This window comes from Schistocerca cancellata, chromosome 4 (genome assembly GCF_023864275.1).
Source record: "Schistocerca cancellata isolate TAMUIC-IGC-003103 chromosome 4, iqSchCanc2.1, whole genome shotgun sequence".
Taxonomy (NCBI): Eukaryota; Metazoa; Arthropoda; class Insecta; order Orthoptera; family Acrididae; genus Schistocerca; species Schistocerca cancellata.
This window is the reverse complement of record NC_064629.1, coordinates 783,544,409-783,566,160: the sequence shown is the minus strand read 5'-3', so window position 1 is coordinate 783,566,160 and position 21,752 is coordinate 783,544,409. Positions and strand designations below refer to the sequence as shown.

The following is a 21,752-nucleotide window of genomic DNA, read 5'->3' as shown; positions in this document are numbered from 1 at the left end:
TACAAAATTAAACAGCATTAAATTTCCTACAAATAACGTTGTACTCGTTTTTATCTAGGTGCAGGGGATGCAAAAATCACAGTCTATTACAAATATTGTTCTAATGGTATAAAATTAACTTATATGTTTTAATGAAGTGGCTTAAAACACATATTAAATGTATATTAAATTTTGTACCACATTTAAGTGCAATAGAGCTGTAATAAGAGATAAACTGTGGTTAGGAGGTGTAGCGCAGTTGGAGGGTGGAGACGTGAGTGGTAGAAGTGCGAAGGAAGGTAGGTCACCAGACTGTCATCAAGCACTTCCCTCCTTCATAGATCAGCAAACTAAAGATACAACAGGTGATTCCCCACTCTGTCTACCACACTGCGTCACAAGAAGTAACTAAAGGATATTTCACAAAGTTATACGGACCCTCTGTAGCACGCCTTATAAATCACTGGCGACGCAATGTGCAGATGTGCATGGGGAGTGTTTATTTTGCACAGAATGCGTTAATAACTACGTGGAATGGAGATATGAGTTGCTAAAAAGACCCACGCAAGTAATGTACACAGACAGAATTTACGTATATCTCTGAAAACAATTCTACACTGCTACAGGGGAAACTGATTCTTAAAGATAAACATTAATTTTATACCGCTAGAACAATAATTTTAATAACCGGCGCTTCTTCCATCCCTTGTAACGCAGAAGCTATTAGTCCTAGAGAAAAAATGAGTAGGACCTCTTTTGTAGGCAGTTTAATGTGGTTCACTTGTTTTCTATGAAAAATTTTCGCCAGAAGCCACACTTTTCAAGTTATTCGAGAAAAACCAAAAAAAGGGACCTTTAAAGGCCCCCAAACCCCAACACTTGCACCCACAGGTGAGAGATATGAGTATGTTGTTCATGACCCTCCCGCCAAGACCAAATTAAAAAGCTAATTACAGTGTAGTATTTTAGGAGGCATTAAAATTAAGCAGCAAATCATAATGTTTAACAATATCTGAACTTTTTGCACCATGTTAAAAATATTTACCAACGCAGTATTTCCACCACTGTATTATTCAACGAAAATGTTTAAGTCATGTGCTGTACCTACTGCCCTACGTGCATGCACACAGTTCATAAGGTTCCCTAAATTTTGTAAAAATGGCACAATGTTCAAAAAAGATACTGGCAACACTATAATGAGGTAAGCTTATTCACCTGAATTACATAAATTGGCGCTATTCAGTACAAACACACACACACACACACAGACACACACACACACACACACACACACACACACAACGTTTATCCCATGAACGTAAGTGTTAAGCAGAACTTGTGAATATACATAGTTTGATCTCTGTACCATGCTTATGAACTTACATGTTAAGCAGTGCTTGCGGATGTATGTAGTTCGATCTCTGTACCCAACTCGGTTGTAGGCACAATAGATCCTCAAATTACATATTGCTACATCTAAATTTATCACAAAATGTCATAATGTTGATTCAATGTCTAAAATGTCTGAAAATATGCGTAAACTTCATCTGCAGCAAAAAGTTTAAATCAATGATATTTCGACATCTGAAATATCTGTCAAAACCGATTACTAAAACATGGCTGTGGACTCTGAAATTAAGTGTCCAATGTTTCCTCCGTATCTAAATTGTAACAAAACCCATTAGCCTAAAACAATATGCTAAGCATATAGGTGCCATTTCATTTTTAGGCCTGTACTTGTCGTAAGACACAGTGGAGCCCAATTTTAATTTTTCCCACTTATAAATTTTAATGCAAAACACATGATTCTTGTCAAGTGTGGCACTTTTGACTCAGCATCTAAACTGTCTGAAAAGATATATAAATGTTAGCAATGGACACACAAGTCTTATGTTAAGTGTTACAATGGTATCTCCACATCTAAAATATCACTCAGAGAACTTAAGGGTTGTTGGCATTTCGGTCACAGGCTTACCTAAGACTTCGTTACTCATGCTGCATGAAACGAACTAAGAGTCCCTGACATTTTTACGCGTCTTTCAGTAATGCATCACCTCAGCAAGCATCATTTAAAAGGGCAAGAATATAATACATCATGTTCTATACTAGAAAAACGTAAATGACATTCACTAGCTAAGGCTGCTTTTTATTGCATTTGATATAAGTACACTCAAAGTTATGTACAAAAAAAATAAACTTTCTAGGAAGGGTGCAATATTTACGGATTGTAACTACGGTGCCAAAGCTCTCTAAAATCTTCACATACTGTATTTCCAATACGTAGGTACTAAATAATATCAAATGTAATCCTAATGCTCCAATATACAAGATGTAAAAGCATACAACACAGCCAAAGTCAAATGAACTGACCAAGCACGATTTTAGTAGGGAAGAGAGAGTTGTGATAAGATCTTTATTCTATTTCATAACTTAAACTGCAAAATTTTGTAATACACAAATATTTTGTGATGTTCTGAATGCCAGTGTAAGCATGGCCAAAGTTAATGGCAAAACAAAGTTCCACAAATATGAAAGTTTGATATCTCTTTGCACCACAGACCTCTGGTCATGAACGAAAATTCGATTTTAACACCAATACAAAATCACCATTGTTACACAAAATTGTAACTAGTTGCCCCATACCGTACTGATTAAGCAAGTTATGATTCTTTCTGGCAAGCAGTGAATTTTTTCAAGATTCAAAATGTTTTGCCAGATTCATGACATCTCGAGTCCAAGTCAGTGCCCTACCCATGACATCACAAGCCACACCCACTATAATATGACATCATCATGACATCACACACAGGCTATCACCATTGACCACATGCTGTCGCTATCCCAGATTGTGCAATACATAATGTCACAGTGATGCTCATTTTAATTGCCAGTAAAGTATGGGTTTGGTTGTTTCATTTCTGTGACTTGTATACAGCTAGCTTGACTTACGGATTCTGCCCTCTTGGATTATGACTTTGTAGGGTGAAGGTCAAAGACCTATCCATGGTGTCATGGTGGCATCATAGGGAAACAGCCTGACTTGTGATGTTATGGATAGGGTACTGACCTGTACACATGAAGCTATGAATCTGAATATGCATTTTGCTTATTGTTGCAAGTCTTGACTTGCTGGTATCAGTAAGTCTCAACTTGTTGATTAATCACTTTTGCTTTTTGGTAAAAGTCGCGTCTTGCTGAATCAAGTCTCACATTGCTTAGCTGGTGACATATGGAGCAATTTAATACAGTTTTGTGTAACAATAGTGATGTATGGGGAAACTGAGGTAATGATGGTAGTGACTGCATATCAACTAACCACCATTACCTCAATATTGTCTGGAGTAATAATAGTTACCCTGTTAACTGGCCATCAATGCCCCATCCTGTAAACTGATCATCATTGCCACACTATAACCTGACCATCAACGTCCTCTTGTCAACTGGCCATTATTGCCCCCATTGAGATTGGGGCAATTATAGCCACAACATGTCAACCAACCACTGGTCCCTCCAGTTGTGTTCAGGGTAATGGTAGTCTGTACAAGTGACTGACCATCAATTGTAATCTGAGTCAAAGTCGTCATACTGTAAATTGGGCATCATTGCATCATCCTGTAAACAGATGATTTTACATCCTGTAGCATGTGGGTTAATGGAGTCACACTGTAAAATGACCATTAACATCCTACACTATAAACTGTGCACAGTTGACTGGCCGATACTGACCCTATTAGTTTTGGGATAATGGTAGTCACCACATAAACTGACTTTCACTGCTACACCCTACGAAATGAGTGTCACTTCCCCATCCTGTAAAATGACCATACTTGCCACCAATTGCATTTAGGGTAATGACAGTCACCATGCATCAGCTATCCAACATTGTCACCATTTCTGTTTGAGGAAATGGTAGTCAACCTGTAAATTCACCATTATTTATTCACCCTGTAAACTGATCACTTTTGTCCTTGACAGCTGACCATCATTTTGTGCCTAATTGTGTTGGAAATAATGGCTGTCATCTTGTAAGCTAACTACCAATGCCTCAAATTACATTTGAGGTAATAGTAGTCACCCTGCAAACTGACTATAATTGCCCTACTCTCGAAACTGCCTATCACTGCCCAACCCTGTACACTATCGATCATTGCTCCACAGTGTAAACTGACCATATTCGTCCTTTGTCAAGTAACCTACATTCTCCAAAACTGTATTTGAGATATGCATGGATTGACTATTATTGATCCACCCTGTAAACTGACCATAATCCCCCTCCTCCATCCTCCTACATTGGGGCAAAGTCACCATATCTCAACTGATCATCATTGCCCAGCCAATTGGGTTGTAAGATGTCGTGGTCTCCTGACCTCCATTGCTTACATATTCCACCCTCACAATCATATTCCGCACATCAAGACGCTTCATTCGAACCCAAACTCGATAAGATAAAGTCAATGTTGTATGAATTCATGTAAACGATATCCAAATAACTAGTAAATCGCCAATGCGCAACGAGATTGAAATACTCGAGGTTGGCGTACACACATACATTCCAGACACGACAGTCACAGGAGCTTTTAGTTCGGGAGACACAAACCGCACGGCGGGGGGCCGATCAGTTCAGAGGACGACTCAGTCCATCTATGTCGGTCGGTGACCACCCATAGAGTGGAAAGAGTTTGCCCGAGTGAAAGGAAGAATGACTCCGTGTTCGGCTTAAAAGCAAATTCCGCTACATTGTGTGGGAGCGCCCAACCTACACATTCTTTACAAATACAGCACGCAGATTCAGAGATTTTCACAGGGAGACAGCAAACACCAAACACCGATGCTACAGATTTCCGGATTGGTCGCCTTAAACGAAACGTCATTCTCCTGTTTTAGAAGAGCAATGCTGATTGGCCGACGATACTTCTGATGCCTTGAGCTGAAGGAGTAATGGAAGAGACCGAAAGATATACCCCTTCACGTCTGGCGTGGAGAGGGGCCGTTCCGTTGTCGCTCTTGGAGCGAGAACATATAACGAAAGCGTGTTTTTAGCAAAATAAATAATAATTTTCGTTAGTTTCATGTTTTTTTACAATAACTAGCACTACTCCAGTACCCAAATATCTCACTAGATACGTAAGAAATTTTGTGAATTTTTGTGTCATTACCTTACAGCGGAATAGCACCCACACGCTCACAGAGTGGCAATCATTTTGTAAAATGACTATCACTGCTTCCAATTGCAACTGGGTAATTGTAGTCACCATATTTCATATGGGTTGTCAGATGAATATAAGTTAAAAGAACAGCATCCATAGAACCATAGATCTGGGATCATTTTATTTTTAAAATGACAAACCATGTGGAGTTAATTAATGTGTTGACACTTTGTTCTCAAAATGTGTGACCATATATGAAAAGAGTAATGCCAATTTGAAAATGACAGCATGATTCTGTCCTAACTAGTAGTTGGAATGAAGGTCTTAAAATCAACACACACACACACACACACACAAACACACACACACACACACACACACCTTTATATATATCCAAAATTGTGTTTAGGGGAATCGTAGCCACCCTATAAGTTGACTATCATTGCCTTACTGCTCGACCCTATAAAGTGATATGTTGCTCTACACAAAAATTTTTAGTTTGCAGATTTTTCACATTATGACAGATTTTAACATATATGGCAACTACTCCTCTCTCCATACTTACATGTGATGAACGCTTATATCCACCTAAATTTACCGTTTCCATACCTGTGACTATATGATGTTCAGACAGAAATAGTACATCTGTTTCATCCTCAGTTTCTAAATCATCTAAACAAACAAGAAGCTCATCTACTTTGATTTTTAGTCCCCTGATACTCTGATGCAATATACTAACATTATTTTTCACTGTACTTTTATGAGAACCTTGTGACTTACTAACATTATTTGTGACTGTACTGTTGTGACAAACTTGTGATATTTTAACAGCTCTAATGCCAGCCTGTCTGAAATTCTCATTGAGCGTAATTTCAATCAATATTGGATGAATGGACTCTGATCTTAGCCTAGAAATAAGTACCCCCTTGAGTTTCAGTGCCGCCCCCCCCCCTTACAGATTTTACCATCATCCCAGCCAGTCCACCCTTCCCTTTCCTACTGATATGCAGGCCATGTCTTGTGAAGTCCCATCTACTAATACCTACCAACCTGTGCCTGACAATGTAGCCACCTGAAGCAGCTGATCTATTTCCATATTGATCATCCTGACAGAGTTGTTCAATTGGCGCTGATCATACCGCATAAAAACAAGAACTACGCCAACATTTATAAGGTTCTTTGCAGATGCCACTTTTTACCAGGTCACACTCAATGTTGTAGCCCTGATCCCTATCAATATTGTGTCCCTCTCCACCCACTACAACAACATGGTTCAAATGGTTCTGAGCACTATGGAACTTAACATCTGAGGTCATCAGTCCCCTAGAACTTAGAACTACTTAAACCTAACTAACCTAAAGACATCACACACATCCAAACCCGAGGTAGGATTCGAACCTGCGACTATAGTGGTCTCACGGTTCCAGACTGAAGCGCCTAAAACCGCTCGGCCACTGCAAATGATCCTACATCCTCTATCACTTGGATAAGATATGCACTGGGCTTGAAAATACTTGTGACCAGCGTAATGGTGGTCATCATATGACAACCGACCATCGTTGACCCCCAACTGTGTTCTGAGTAAAGGTAGACACACTGTAAATTTACCAACCTGTGCAACCATGTGAACTGACTTTCATTCCCCCCTTATGCATTTGGATTAATGTTAGTCATCCCGTAAACTGACCATCATTGCCCCACCGTGTCCACTGAACACCATTTGCAGCCTGTAAGCTGACTTACATTGCCCTACCTTATACAGGGAGGTCCATTGACAGTGACCGGGCCAAATATCTCACGAAATAAGCATCAAAAGAAAAAACTACAAAGAACGAAACTCGTCTAGCTTGAAGGGGGAAACCAGATGGCGTTATGGTTGGCCGGCTAGATGGCGCTGCCATAGGTCAAACGGATATCAACTGCTTTTTTTTAAACAGGCACCCCCATTTTTATTACATATTCGTATAGTACGTAAAGAAATATCCCCCTTCCCCCTTCAAGCTAGACAAGTTTCGTTCTTTGTAGTTTTTTCGTTTGACGCTTATTTCATGGGATATTTGGCCTGGTCACGATCAATGGACCATCCTGTAGACATGCCATCAGTGTTAGCAATTTTTTTCAGGATAACGGTAGTCACTATATGTCAGCTGATCATCATGGCTGTTCTTTGCGTTTGGAGTAACGGCAGTCATAATGTAAGCCATCCATTAATGTTCCATCCCTTTAAACTGATCATCATTCCTTCTTGTTAGTGATAATTACTGCCCCCATTAGCATTCAAGCTAATGGTAGTCACCATATGTCAACTGACCATCATTACACCCTGACTGTATACAGAATACTGACAGTCACCAGTGTAAACTCATGATAAATTGCACCCGGACTGTGTTGAGGATAATCATGAGCACCGTATGTCAACTTAACAACATTGCCTCCATTTGCATTTGAGGTAATAATAGTCACACTGTAAACTGACCATTATTGCCCCACAATGTAGTCCGCAGCTCGTGGTCGTGCGGTAGTGTTCTCGCTTCCCACGCCCGGGTTCCCGGGTTCGATTCCCGGCGGGGTGATGACTGGGTGTTGTGTGATGTCCTTAGGTTAGTTAGGTTTAAGTAGTTGTAAGTTCTAGGGGACTGATGACCTCAGATGTTAAGTCCCATAGTGCTCAGAGCCATTTGAACCATTTGAAGCCACAATGTAAACTGATCAACATTTCTCCTAATCAACTGATCGTCAGTGTCCCCCAATTGCATTGATAAATGCCAGGACGGTTCCTGTGAAAGGGCATGGCCGACTTCCTTCCACATCGTTCCTTAACCTTACAGGACCGATGACCTCGCTGTTTGGTCCCCTCCTCAAAATCAACCACCCCAGATACATTCAGGTTAATTGTGATCATCATTTATCAACTGAGTATCATTGCCCATCCAGTTCTACACACATAAAAAAAAAGAAATTTGCATCATCCCAGTTCCCAGGAATCATCAAGATAGACGTTCACTGTGGATACTGTATTACAGCCACAGTCCATTTGACTTTTCAGAGATGTCACTAAAACCCCCCAAAGATGTAAACAACCATGCATGAGCAGCGCCTATTAGACGGAGGGGGTCCGACAGCAGATAACTTCCAGTGAATTTACCAGGAAGGCAATACACAGCTCGTGTTGTCTGTTGTTCAGCCACGCCTAGACGGTCAACACCGCGGTTCGATCGTGTCCATATTGTTACTTTGTGCCAGGAAGGGCTATCAACAAGGGAAGTGTCCAGGCGTCTCGGAGTGAACCAAAGCGATGTTGTTCGGATATGGAGGAGATACAGAGAGACAGGAATTGCCGATGACATGCCTCGCTCAGGGGTCGACCGCTGTGGCTGAGCGGTTGTACGGGCTTCAGTCTGGAACCGCGTGACCGCTACGGTTGCAGGTTCGAGTCCTGGCTCAGGCATGAATGTGTGTGATGTCCTTAGGTTAGTTAGGTTTAAGTAATTCTAAGTTCTAGGGACTGATGACCTCAGACGTTAAGTCCCATAGTGATCAGAGCCATTTGAACCTCGCTGAGGTAGCTCAAGGGCTACTACTGCAGTGGATGACCGATAGCTACGGATTAGGGCTCGGAGGAACCCTGAGAGTAAGGCCACCATGTTGAATAATGCTTTTCGTGCAGCCACAGGACGCCGTGTTACGACTCAAACTGTGCGCAATAGACTGCATGATGCGCAACTACATTCCCGACACCATGCAGCGCGGTACAGATGGGCCCAACAACATGCCGAATGGACCATTCAGGACTGGAATTACGTTGCCTTTACCGATGAGTGTCGCATATGCCTTCAACCTGACAATCGTCAGAGACGTGTTTGGAGGCAACCCCGTCAGGCTGAACGCCTTAGGCACACTGTCTAGAGAGTGCAGCAAGGTGGAGGTTCCCTGCAGTTTTGGGGTGGCATTATGTGGGGCCGATGTACGCCGCCGGTGGTCATGGAAGGCGCCGTATCGGCTGTACGATACGTGAATGCCATCTTCCGACCGATAGTGCAACCATATCGGCAGCATGTTGGCGAGGCATTCATCTTCATGGACGACAATTCGCGCCCCATTGTGCACATCTTGTGAATGACTTCCTTCAGGATAACGACATCACTCGACTAGAGTGGCCTGCATGTTCTCCAGATATTAAACGTATCGAACATGCCTGAGATAGATTGAAAAGGGTTGTTTATGGACGACGTGACCCACCAACCACTCTGAGGGAGCTACGCCGAATCGCCATTGAGGAGTGGGACAATCTCGACCAACAGTGCCTTGATGAACTTGTGGATAGTATGCCACGACGAATACAGGGATGCATCAATGCAAGAGGACGTGCTACTGGGAATTAAAGGTACCGATGTGTACAGAGATCTGGACCACCACCTCTGAAGGTCTCGCTGTATGGTTGTAAAACATGCAATGTGTGGTTTTCATGTGCAATGAAATAGGTGGAAACGATGTTTATGTTGATCTTTTTTCCAATTTTCTGTACAGGTTCCGAAACTCTCAGAACCAAGGTGATGCAAAACTTTTTTTTGATGTGTGTATTTGGCATAATGACAGTCAACTTGTGAACTAACCATCATGCTCCCAATTGCATCTGGGATAATAGTAGTCACTCACTAAACTGACCATATTTGCCCCACACTGGCAACTGTCCATCACTGCCCCACCCTGTACACTTTCTATCATCGCCACAGTGTACACCGACCATCAGTGTCCCAGTGTCAACTGACCATCGTTATACAAAACTGCATTCAAGGTAATTGTAGTTACCCTGTAAATTGACCATTATTGCTCCACCCTGTAAACTGCCATCCCCCCCTCCCACAATATTGCACTTAGGCTGATGGTAGTCACCAAATGTCAATAGGTCTTCACTGCCCACCCAACTGTATTTAGGGTAATGGCAGTCATCTTATCAACTGACCATCATTGACCCAGCTGTGTTTTGGTAACGGTAGTCACTCTGTAAACTGACCATAATTACCCTACCCTGTAAACTGACCATAACTATCCCATCCTACACACTGACCATCATGGACACCTTGTCAATTAACAATCATTGTCCAAAATGGCATTCAGCATGGTGGTAGTCATCCTGTAAATTGACCATTGTTGTCCCACCTTGTAAACTGAGCATCACTACCCCTCCCCAAACTGCATTCAGGTTAACATTAGTCACCGTATGTCAGCTGTCCATCATTTCTTCCCAATTGTGTTTGTGGTAATAGCTGTCTCTTTCTCAACTGACCATCATTGCCACCCGTAGTGTCCATGGTAGTGGTAGTCGCTATATCTCACTTAATCTGACGATTATTATGTAGTTTCTCACAATTTCATGTAATAATAGTGATGTTTATGGTTAATACGTTTACACTTTTGTTATAACAGATTTTTGTCAGTTCCAGCCGGTTTGTGACAAGTAATCTTATCATCATTACCCGTTTGTTACAAAATGACGATATATGGGGTAATCCGTTACAATTTTGCTAAAAAATGACGATGTATGGGGCACAGTGTTATGTAGTCTCTGCTGTCGGATAAGAGAAGATGACAAAACTTTTGTACCACTATATAAAGTTGAGACACTAGCATGGAGGTCACTGTAATATTTGGCTTACTTTAATGACGACTGTAGCTAAATGAAGACGAATTTTCAACAAATTTATACATGGTAATAACACAATTTATTTTGTAGAGGACTTTCTTCAACTCATAGCGAGGATGGTACAGCAACCAGTAATATACCATGAAGAAATAAACAAACTTGTTTGTGGGGTTGGAATTATTATTTATTTACTAATTCCACATTTCGCCTGATTCAGGCATCATCAGATCGGCTGATATTAGATGGTGTTAGTCACATGGGATACCAAGAATACATAACATCCTAGCAACTAACTGCCCTCGTCAAGTGTTTAGAAATACTGTGCAGTGTCCTTGTTGAGGCATGTAATGTTGTTGTTGTTGTGGTCTTCAGTCTTGAGACTGGTTTGATGCAGCTCTCCATGCTACTCTATCCCATGCAAGCTTCTTCATCTCCCAGTATCTACTGCAGCCTACATCCTTCTGAATCTCCTTTGTGTATTCATCTCTTGGTATCCCTCTACGATTTTTACCTTCGACGCTGCCCTCCAGTACTAAATTGGTGACCCCTCGATGTCTCAGAACATGTCCTACCAACCGATCCCTTCTTCTAGTCAAGTTGGGCCACAAGCTCCTCTTCTCCCCAATTCTAATCATTACCTCCTCATTAGTTATGTGATCTACCCATCTAATCTTCAGCATTCTTCTGTAGCACCACATTTCGAAAGCTTCTATTCTCTTCTTCTCTAAACAATTTATCGTCCATGTTTCACTTCCATACATGGCTACACTCCATACAAATACTTTCAGAAACGACTTCCTGACATTTAAATCTATACTCGATGTTAACAAATTTTTCTTCTTCAGAGACGCTTTCCTTGCCATTGCCAGTCTACATTTTATATCCACTCTACTTCGACAATCATCAGTTATTTTGCTCCCCAAATAGCAAAACTCCTTTACTACTTTAAGTGTCTCATTTCCTAATCTAATTCCCTCAGCTTCATCCGACTTAATTCGACTACATTCCATTATACTCGTTTTGCTTTTGTTGATGTTCATCTTACACCCTCCGTTCAAGACACTGTCCATTCCGTTCAGCTGCTCTTCTAAGTCCTTTGCTGTCTCTGACAGAATTACAATGTCATCGGCGAACCTCAAAGTTTTTATTTCTTCTTCGTGGATTTTAATACCTACTCCGAACTTTTCTTTTGTTTCCTTTATTGCTTGCTCAATACACAGATTGAATAACATCGGAGATAGGCTAGAAACCTGTCTCACCCCCTTCCCAACCACTGCTTCCCTTTCATACCCCTCGACTCTTGTAACTGCCATCTGCTTTCTGTACAAATTGTAAATAGCCTTTCGCTCCCTGTATTTTACCCCTGCCACCTTCAGAGTTTGAAAGAGAGTATTCCAATCAACATTGTCAAAAGCTTTCTCTAAGTCTACAAATGCTAGAAACGTAGGTTTGCCTTTTCTTAACCTTGTTGCCTCACGTGTTCCAACATTTCTACGGAATCCAAACTAATCTTCCCGAAGTCGGCATCTATCAGTTTTTACAATCGTCTGTAAAGAATTCGCGTTATTACTTTGCAGCTGTGACTTATTAAACTGATAGTTCGGTAATTTTCACATCTGTCAACACCTGCTTTCTTTGGGATTGGAATTATTATATTCTTCTTGAAGTCTGAGGGTATTTCGCCAGTCTCATACATCTTGCTCACCAGATGGCAGAGTTTTGTTAGGACTGGCTCGCTCAAGGCTGTCAGTAGTTATAATGGAATGTTGTCTACCCTGGGGGCCTTGTTTCGACTCAGGTCTTTCAGTGCTCTGTCAAACTGTTCACGCAGTATCATATCTCCCATTTCATCTTCATCTACATCTTCTTCCATTTCCATAATATTGTCCTCAAGTACATCGCCCTTGTATAGACCCTCTATATACTCCTTCCACCTTTCTTCTTTCCCTTCTTTGCTTAGAACTGGGTTTCCATCTGAGCTATTGATATTCATGCAAGTGATTCTCCTTTCTCCAAAGGTCTCTTTAATTTTCCTGTAGGCAGTATCTATCTTGCCTCTAGTGAGATAAGCCTCTACATCCTTACATTAATCCTCTAGCCATCCCTGCTTAGCCGTTTTGTACTTCCTGTTGATCTCATTTTTGAGACGTTTGTATTCCTTTCTGCCTGCTTCATTTTCTGCATTTTTATATTTTCTCCTATCATCAATTAAATTCAATATTTCTCCTGTTACCCAAGGATTTCAACTAGCCCTCGTCTTTTTACCTACTTGATCCTCTGCTGCCTTCACTACTTCATCCCTCAGAGCTACCCATTCTTCTTCTACTGTATTTCTTTCCCCCATTCCTGTCTATTGTTCCCTTATGCTCTCCCTGAAACTCTTTACAACATCTGGTTCTTTCAGTTTATCTAAGTCCCATCTCCTTAAAGTCCCACCTTTATGCAGTTTCTTCAGTTTTAATCTACAGTTTATAACCAATAGATTGTGGTCAGAATCCACATCTGCCCCTGGAAATGTCTTACAATTTAAAACCTGGTTCCTAAATCTCTGTCTTACCATTATATAATCCATCTGATACCTTTTAGTATCTCCAGGGTTCTTCCATGTATACAACCTTGTTTCATGATTGTTGAACCAAGTGTTAGCTATGATTATGTTATGCTCTGCCGAAAATTCTTCCAGGCGGCTTCCTCTTTCATTTATTAGCCGCAATCCATATTCACCTACTATGTTTCCTTCTCTCCCTTTTCCTACTCTCGAATTCCAGTCACCCATGACTATTAAATTTTCGTCTCCCTTCACTATCTGAATAATTTCTTTTATCTCCTCATACATTTCATCTATATCTTCGTCATCTGCAGAGCTAGTTGGCATATAAACTTGTACTACGGTAGTAGACGTGGGCTTCGTGTCTATCTTGGCTACAATAATGAGTTCACTATGCTGTTTGTAGTAACTTACCCGTACTCCTATTTTTTATTCATTATTAAACCTACTCCTGCATTACCCCTATTTGATTTTGTATTTATAACCCAGTATTCACCTGACCAAAAGTCTTGTTCCTCCTGCCACCGAACTTCACTAATTCCCACTATATCTAACTTTAACTTATCCATTTTAAATTTTCTAACCTATCTGACCGATTAAGGGATCTGACATTCCACGCTCCGATCCGTAGAACGCCAGTTTTATTTCTCCTGATAACAACGTCCTCTTGAGTAGTCCCCGCCCGGAGATCCGAATGGGGGACTACTTTACCTCCGGAATATTTTACCCAAGAGGACGCCATCATCATTTAATCATACAGTAAAGCTGCATGCCCTCGGGAAAAATTACGGCTGTAGTTTCCCCTTGCTTTCATCCGTTCGCAGTACCAGAACAGCAAGGCTATTTTGGTTAGTGTTACAAGGCCAGATCAGTCAATCATCCAGACTGTTGCCCCTGCAACTACTGAAAAGGCTGCTGCCCCTTTTCAGGAACCACACGTTTGTCTGGCCTCTCAACAGATACTCCTCAATTGTGGTGGTTGCACCTACGGTACGGCTATCTGTATCGTTGAGGCACGCAAGCCTCCCCACCAGCGGCAAGGTCCATGGTTAATGGGGGGGGGGGGGATGGGAGGCATGTAATGTAGTCCAGTGAAAACAAAATAGAATCAGCTCTACACAGATGTATGTAGACCTGAGCCTGTTTTGAATTCATTGGACTACATTACAGGGGTTGTGTCCAAAGACATATGTAGACCTTATCCTAGTTCGTATTCACTGGATTATATTACCGCGCTATCTTTCCGAATATTTGATGAGGGCAAATATTTGACGGATCATATTGTATGCTTCGTATCCCACGTGCCTAACACCATCTAATATCAGCCAATCTGAAAATTTGGCGAAACATATCATTGGTAAGTAAATAAGAATTACAACACTGCAACCAAGACTGTTTGCTTCTTCATAGTTTGCTTTGGCACAAGGATCAGACAGTTCTACTGCTAAGTGCACTTTAAGCTGTAAGTTGTATCAGCAGTATTACCCATGCGTGTTATGTTATGTTATGTTATAGAATCAGCTTAGCAACTGGTAAAATGACTGAATTATGCTCTTCGCCTAACTCATAATTTGTTTCAGCAGTGCCAATCAGCCGGCCATGTGTATTTTGATAAGCCTTATTTTTCTGTGTCATCAGTCTTCTGGCTGATTTGATGTGACTGGCCACGAATTCCTCTCATGTGCCAACCTTTTCATCTTAGAATAGCACATACAACCTACATCCTCAATTATTTGCTTGATGTACTCTAAATTCTGTCTTCCTTCACAGTTTTTTACACTAAAGCTCCTTCTAGTGCCATGGAAGTTATTCAAATGGTTCAAATGGCTCTAAGCATTATGGGACGTAACATCTGAGATCATCAGTCCCCTATACTTAGAACTACTTAAACCTAACTAACCTAAGGACATCACACACATCCATGCCTGAGGCAGGATTCGAACCTTCGACTGTAGCAGCAACGCGGTTCCGGACTGAAGCGCCTAGCACCGCTAGGCCACAGCGGCCGGCTGGAACTTATTCCCTGGTCTTACCAGATGTGCTACCATCCTGATAAGAAATACACACAACTTAGATGTGGAAATATTTAATTTGTAGGACTGTTGTGCCTTGCAGAGTCTGGCACAATAATTACAGTTGGTCATCGCCAGTGTATGTTAACCTGTAGGTTTTATCAGTAGTCCATCATCCGAGCCATATGTAAGACATGACCACACGCCTGTCGAATCACTGTCGGTGACTACTCACAATTGTCAAAGCGATGGAGTACAAACACGTGAATAGCGAGTATTGGGAAACGAATGCAGCTCAATCGGCTTCGCCATACAGGTGCAGTGCTCTACTTTTTGTTTTGTTTTTTCTTTATTGAATTTCAATAAATAATGAAAAACAGGCGATAAAATCGGAGACTTAAAGAGTAACATGGCGAAAAGAAATCGTGGAACTTAAAACAAACAACAGAAGGATAATGATGCTAATAAAATACATACGAAGCAGACAGGGAAAACAATAGACAGACAATTAAAAAACACGGCGACAGTCTGGATTCTGTTCGCAAAAGACATAAAATTCACACCTAGCGACAGCATGGTTTCTGTTCGCAACATGAGAAAGACAAACAACACTGAATAGTCACTGGAACACTTCACTAAAAAGTTGGCAAATGTGACATACCACAGTCGAGAGCAGGTGGGGGGAAACTGGACAGAAGATGGGAAAACAAAAAAGGGGGCAAAGGAGAGTAAAAGCGAAGGGGGAACCCGGGAAAGGAGCTGATGGAGGATGAGGACCCATAAGAGGGGTGGGGGGCAGACGCGACAGGGAGTGGGGTAGGCAGAGGAGGGGAATACAAAAGGACTTGGGGGGGAGAAGGGAGGTAGGGAGAGGTTTAGTGGGGAGAAAACAGGACGGAAGGGGGGGAAGAGGGAGCCCAGGGAAAGGACAGAGGAAAGGAGGGGGAGTGAGGATCAGAGTTGATAGGAAGGATAAATGGAGGGAGAGAGGGCATCGTCCGGGAGGGGGAGTTGACGGAAGCCACCTTGGGAAAGGAGATGGAGGGTGTAGAGATGGAGGGTAGGGGGGACACAACGGTGAAGACGTGGCAGGGGGCTGGGATGGGAGAGGAGAGGAGCAACCAGGGGGTGAGGGGGTTCAAGACGGCGGGAGGTGTAGAGGATGCGGATATGTTCGAGGAATAGGAGCAGATGGGGGAAAGGAATGAGATCATAGAGGATCCGCGTGGGGGACGGGAGGCGGATACGGAAGGCGAGGCGGAGTGCATGACGCTCAAGGATCTGGAGGGTCTTATAGAATTTGGGGGGGGGGGGGGGCAGATATCCAGGCAGGACTGGCATAACAGAGGAGTGCAGTGCTCTACGGATAGCCCTGGTTATCGTACATGATAACGTGCGCACGGTCCGAGTTTGAAAAGCCGTTTTACTTTCGCCTTCGTGACAGTGGACAGTCACATTACTTACGCGAAATCGAGACGCAGCAGGTCTGTGCCGTAGAGCCTGTTGACGGAGTAGCGGTAGCTGTCGCGGACGGGCAGGCCGTCCTGCACGAAGAAGGCGGCGGCCACGTCGAGCGCGAAGTCGTGCCTCCGGGGCGCCTCCTGCAGCAGGCGCAGCAGCGCTCCCAGCTCGCGGTGCAGCGGCTCGTCCAGCCGAGTGCCCGCCAGAGGGGTCAGGATGCTCGCCAGCCGCCTGCAACAGCGCGCCCACCACACACTGCCTCAACTGACGGCTAAATAATACACTGAAGCGGCAAAGAAACTGGTATAAGCATGCGTATTCAAATATAGAGATGTAAGCAGGCAGAATACGGCGTTGCGATCGGCGACGCCTACATACCATCTTGACTCAAGACTCAAGAGTCAAGATGGTATACTCGGTGATAAAACAAAGCAGTAGGCTTTTACCAGAAATACTGACCCTTAGACAAGGTTACAAACGAAGTGGTTCTGGAAAGAGCAGGTGAGAAGAAAAGCTTCTGGAGTTTAATTGTTAAAAGAAGAGTGCAATTTACAGGCCATCTATTAAGACATAAAGGACTCCTGAACACAATCATAGAGGGATATGTCGAGGGAAAAAGACCAAGAGGAAGACCACGACTGAGGTACATGGATCAAATCGCGAAAGATGTGGGATGTAACACCTATATAGAAATGAAGAGAAAAGCTGAAAGACGCACAGAATGGAGACAAGCTGCCATTGTAGCTGTTGCAAACCAATCCTTAGATTGACCAATACAGAAGAAGACAATATGTCTAATAGTGTATTTTAAATACGACACTATCCGTCTTAGGCACTGTATAACATTAAAACACTTGATAATGGCACTTTAAAGCCGAAATCGTGATCGTGTAAATGTAACACTGCAAATAAAAAACAGTCTAACGGCGGTACTGACTTTAAAGAGATGGGGTGATGTCACTGCTGTGTCCAATATTGTCGTTGAGACCATCTCTGACGATGCGCCTCTGTTCTGCTGCCGCGTCAAAGGAAGCCGCTACAATGGTCGCCAATGTGAAAGACCTTGCGCTCCCAAAGTGGTCATACTGTGCTGATACTAATCTTGCTGAAAACAAGCTCATTTCCTGCCTAAAGGTACTTGACGTACCTCTCCATACTAGTCCCACAGGCCCTCTGATATCTTCCAAGGAGTAGATTCTGGCCCTTCTCAATCCACCGTTCGCATATTTGCATGGTTCAAATGGTTCAAATGGCTCTGAGCACTATGGGACTCAACTTCTAAGGTCATCAGTCCCCTAGAACTTAGAACTACTTAAACCTAACTAACCCAAGGACATCACACACATCCATGCCCGAGGCAGGATTCGAGCCTGCGACCGTAGTGGTCACGCGGTTCCAGACTGTAACGCCTAGAACCGCTCGGCCACACCGGCCGGCATTTGCATGGTGGTCGTGAGTGCAAGCAGCAATATCGTGGAACGGAAAGCTACAGTTTTTGTAGATCATGATCCTGGCGTTGTCGAATATCGACACTTACTGGTAGACATTTCTCCTTCTTACTCCGGGCATCATAAGAATTTCTCATAAACAAACATCATTCAAATGCTATCTCTGAATGAATAACCCTTTCCCAAGCATTTATTTACATGCAGCGCATACATGGCGTTACTCCTATCTTCTGTGTGCTGTTGGGCTAAAAGTCCAAGTATACTGATATCCAAGCATGTAGCATACTTCACGCCAATTTGACGTTTGGCGCGTGCCATATTCATTCCGTTGCAATTTCAGTGGCCAGTAATGTATCTACAGATGAGGAGGAATTCACACAGAGTAGGATAATAAATTACCACAATATCCACGAGCGAACAGATGCATCAGGTTGGCTTTTGTGTCAGTATATCCGCAGAAATTGTGGATGACAGACTGATAGGATCATTCACTTCATCGGACAAATTGGCAGGTGCTGTATATTACCAGTTTCTGCGCGATAAATTACGCTGCTATTGAAGAACTTTACCCCATCAGAACCACAGCGAATATAGCTTATGTACGACACGGCATCACATCATGTAATGTGCTTTCTACGACAATGCTTAACAGAAACGTTTAATAAGCGATGAATTAATCGAGGAGGTCCAGTAGCATGGCATCTGACCATAATTTCGTAGAAGTCTGGTTACGGGAACAATTTTAACGCTTTACGACAGTAACAAGTAAAAAAGAGCCCCAATATCACGAATGTGACCAAATCCGAGGGTACGTAGACTTGTTCGAACGAGTTTGTGATTCTTTGAGGACGGGGACTGGAACTTATAAAAATTAATCCCAACCACAGTTAGCAGACCCAGTACTATTAACAGACTGTGGCTGTCATAAGACAGACTGGGCCATATACCAACAAGTTATTGTTTCCGGACGTTTGCTTCTAGTTTTTATATCTACTATCTTCGTTAAGTTTATGGTGCACTCATTTTTTCATACGATGCCCAGATTTTATGCGAAGGAAACTTATTTCTTTTCAAGCAGCAGATCATCTTGGTCGATGGAGCAACAAAGGTTTCGAAGCGTTTGGGAAAAGGCGCAGCTCATTCCTGCTTTGGAGAAGGATAGTTGGCCACTTTCGCTCAACAGTAGGTCGACAGTATGTAAGTTTCTTTGTTGTAGAGTTATGGAACATGTTTTATGTTCATACACACTAAAGTGATAAAAGTCATGGGATAGCGATAAGCACATATACAGATGGCGGTAGCATCGCGTAAACAAGGCATAAAAGGGCAGTACATTGGCGGAGCTGTCATTTATACTCAGGTCGTTCATTTCAAAAGGTTTCTGACCTGATTAAGGCCGCACGATGGTAATTAACAGACTGTGAACACTGAATGTTAGTTGGGGATAGACACACGGGACATTCCATTTCGGAAATCATTGGAGAATTCTATATTGCGAGATCTACAGTGTCAAGAGTGTGCTGAAAATAGCAGACTTTTTAGGCATTACCTCTCACCACGGACAACGCAGTGGCCGATGATCTTCACTTAAGGGTCGAGAGCAGTGCCGTTTGCGTAGAGTTGTCAGTGCTAACAGATAAGCAACACTGCGTGAAATAACAACAGAAATCAATGTGGGACGTACGACGAAGGTATCAGTTAGGACAGTGCGGTGAATTTTGAAGTTAATGGACTATGGCAGTAGACAACAGAACCTACATCGCCTGCAGCACCTTTCCTGGGCTCGTGACCATACTGGTTGGACCCTAGACTACTGTAAAACTGTGTTCTGGTCAGATGAGCCCAGATTTTAATTGGTAAGAGCTAATGGTAGGGTTCATGTTTGGCGCAGGTCCCACACAGCCATGAACCAAAGTTGTCAACAACTCAATGTGCAAACTGGTAGTGGTTCCATAATGGCGTGGGCTGTGTTTGAATAGATCTGTAGTGGGTACTCTGGCCCAACAGAACCGATCATGGACTGGAAATGGCTATGTTCGTCTAGTTGGAGACCATTTTAGCCTTTAATGAACTTCCTGTTCCCAAATAGCAATAACATTTTTATGGATGACAATGGGCCATGCCACTGGACCACAATTGTTCGCGTTTGCTTCAAGTTAATGCGGATGAGTAGGAAGATCAAATCTGTAATTTTCGGATACAGTATCACTAGTGTCGTGCTTCACACAATCAAGTCTTTTAAATATCTGAGCGTAACGTTGCAAGGCGATATCAGGTGGAACGAGCATGTGAGAACTGTGGTAGGGAAGGCGAATTGTCGACTTCGGTTTATTGGGAGAATTTTAGGAAAGAGTGGTTCACCTGAAAATGTGGCCGCATATAGAACGCTGGTGCGACCTATTCTTGAGTACTGCTCGAGTGTTTGGGATGCGTACCAGGTCGGATTGAAGGAAGACATCGAAGGATTTCAGAGGCGGGCTGTTCGATTTGATACCATTGAGTCTGAACAACACGTAAGTGTTACGGAGATGCTACGGGAACTCAAATAGGAATCTCTGGAGGGAAGGCGACGTTCTTTTCGAGAAACACTATTGAGAAAATTTACAGAACTGGCATTTGAAGCTGAGTGCTGAAAGAGTCTACTGCTCCAAACATATATTGCATACAGAGGATTACCGACAGTTACATATCTTTCAGGGTAGTGCAATAGAAGTTATTGGACTAGTTGGAATTATTATTGACTGATATATTGAAAGATAAAGTAGTATCAGTTTGTGCACCTTTTATCTAGAAAACGCCTGTGACTGAATGAGATGGGACAAGATGATAGAAATTGCAAAATTGAAGGAGATGAACTGGAAGAACAGGAGAGTAATTAAGGGAATTATACACAAGACAGAAAGCAATAATGAAGCTAAAGAATGGTATGACAGACTGGTTTGAAACCAAAAGATGAGTAAAAGAGGCACGTTTTCTTTCACCATATATATCGAAGACTTAGTAATGAATGAGCTAGAATTAGAGTAGGAATTGTAAGTAGGCTGTTTATGTTTTCTTATTGGCATAGTTACGTAGCGCTCTATATGAAAATCACTGTCTGTGGCTAGTTTGCATTGTTGTCTGCCATTGTAGTGTTGGGCAGCGGCAGCTGGATGTGAACAGCGCGTAGCGTTGCGCAGTTGGAGGTGAGCCGCCAGCAGTGGTGGATGTGGGGAGAGAGATGGCGGAGTTTTGTAATTTGTCATGGACTGCTATATATACACTCCTGGAAATTGAAATAAGAACACCGTGAATTCATTGTCCCAGGAAGGGGAAACTTTATTGACACATTCCTGGGGTCAGATACATCACATGATCACACTGACAGAACCACAGGCACATAGACACAGGCAACAGAGCATGCACAATGTCGGCACTAGTACAGTGTATATCCACCTTTCGCAGCAATGCAGGCTGCTATTCTCCCATGGAGACGATCGTAGAGATGCTGGATGTAGTCCTGTGGAACGGCTT

General features: G+C 42.6%; 1 protein-coding gene across 1 annotated transcript in view; it reads right to left on the bottom strand.

Annotated features, from left to right (window-relative positions):
* The window catches only part of LOC126184645 (leukocyte elastase inhibitor-like), a 187,941-nt gene that overhangs the window by 40,336 nt on the left and 125,853 nt on the right, over positions 1-21,752 (bottom strand). The window contains exon 3 of the mRNA XM_049927122.1: positions 16,795-17,022. Coding sequence (XP_049783079.1) covers positions 16,795-17,022 — 228 coding nt within the window. The remainder of the gene's footprint in view (positions 1-16,794; positions 17,023-21,752) is intronic.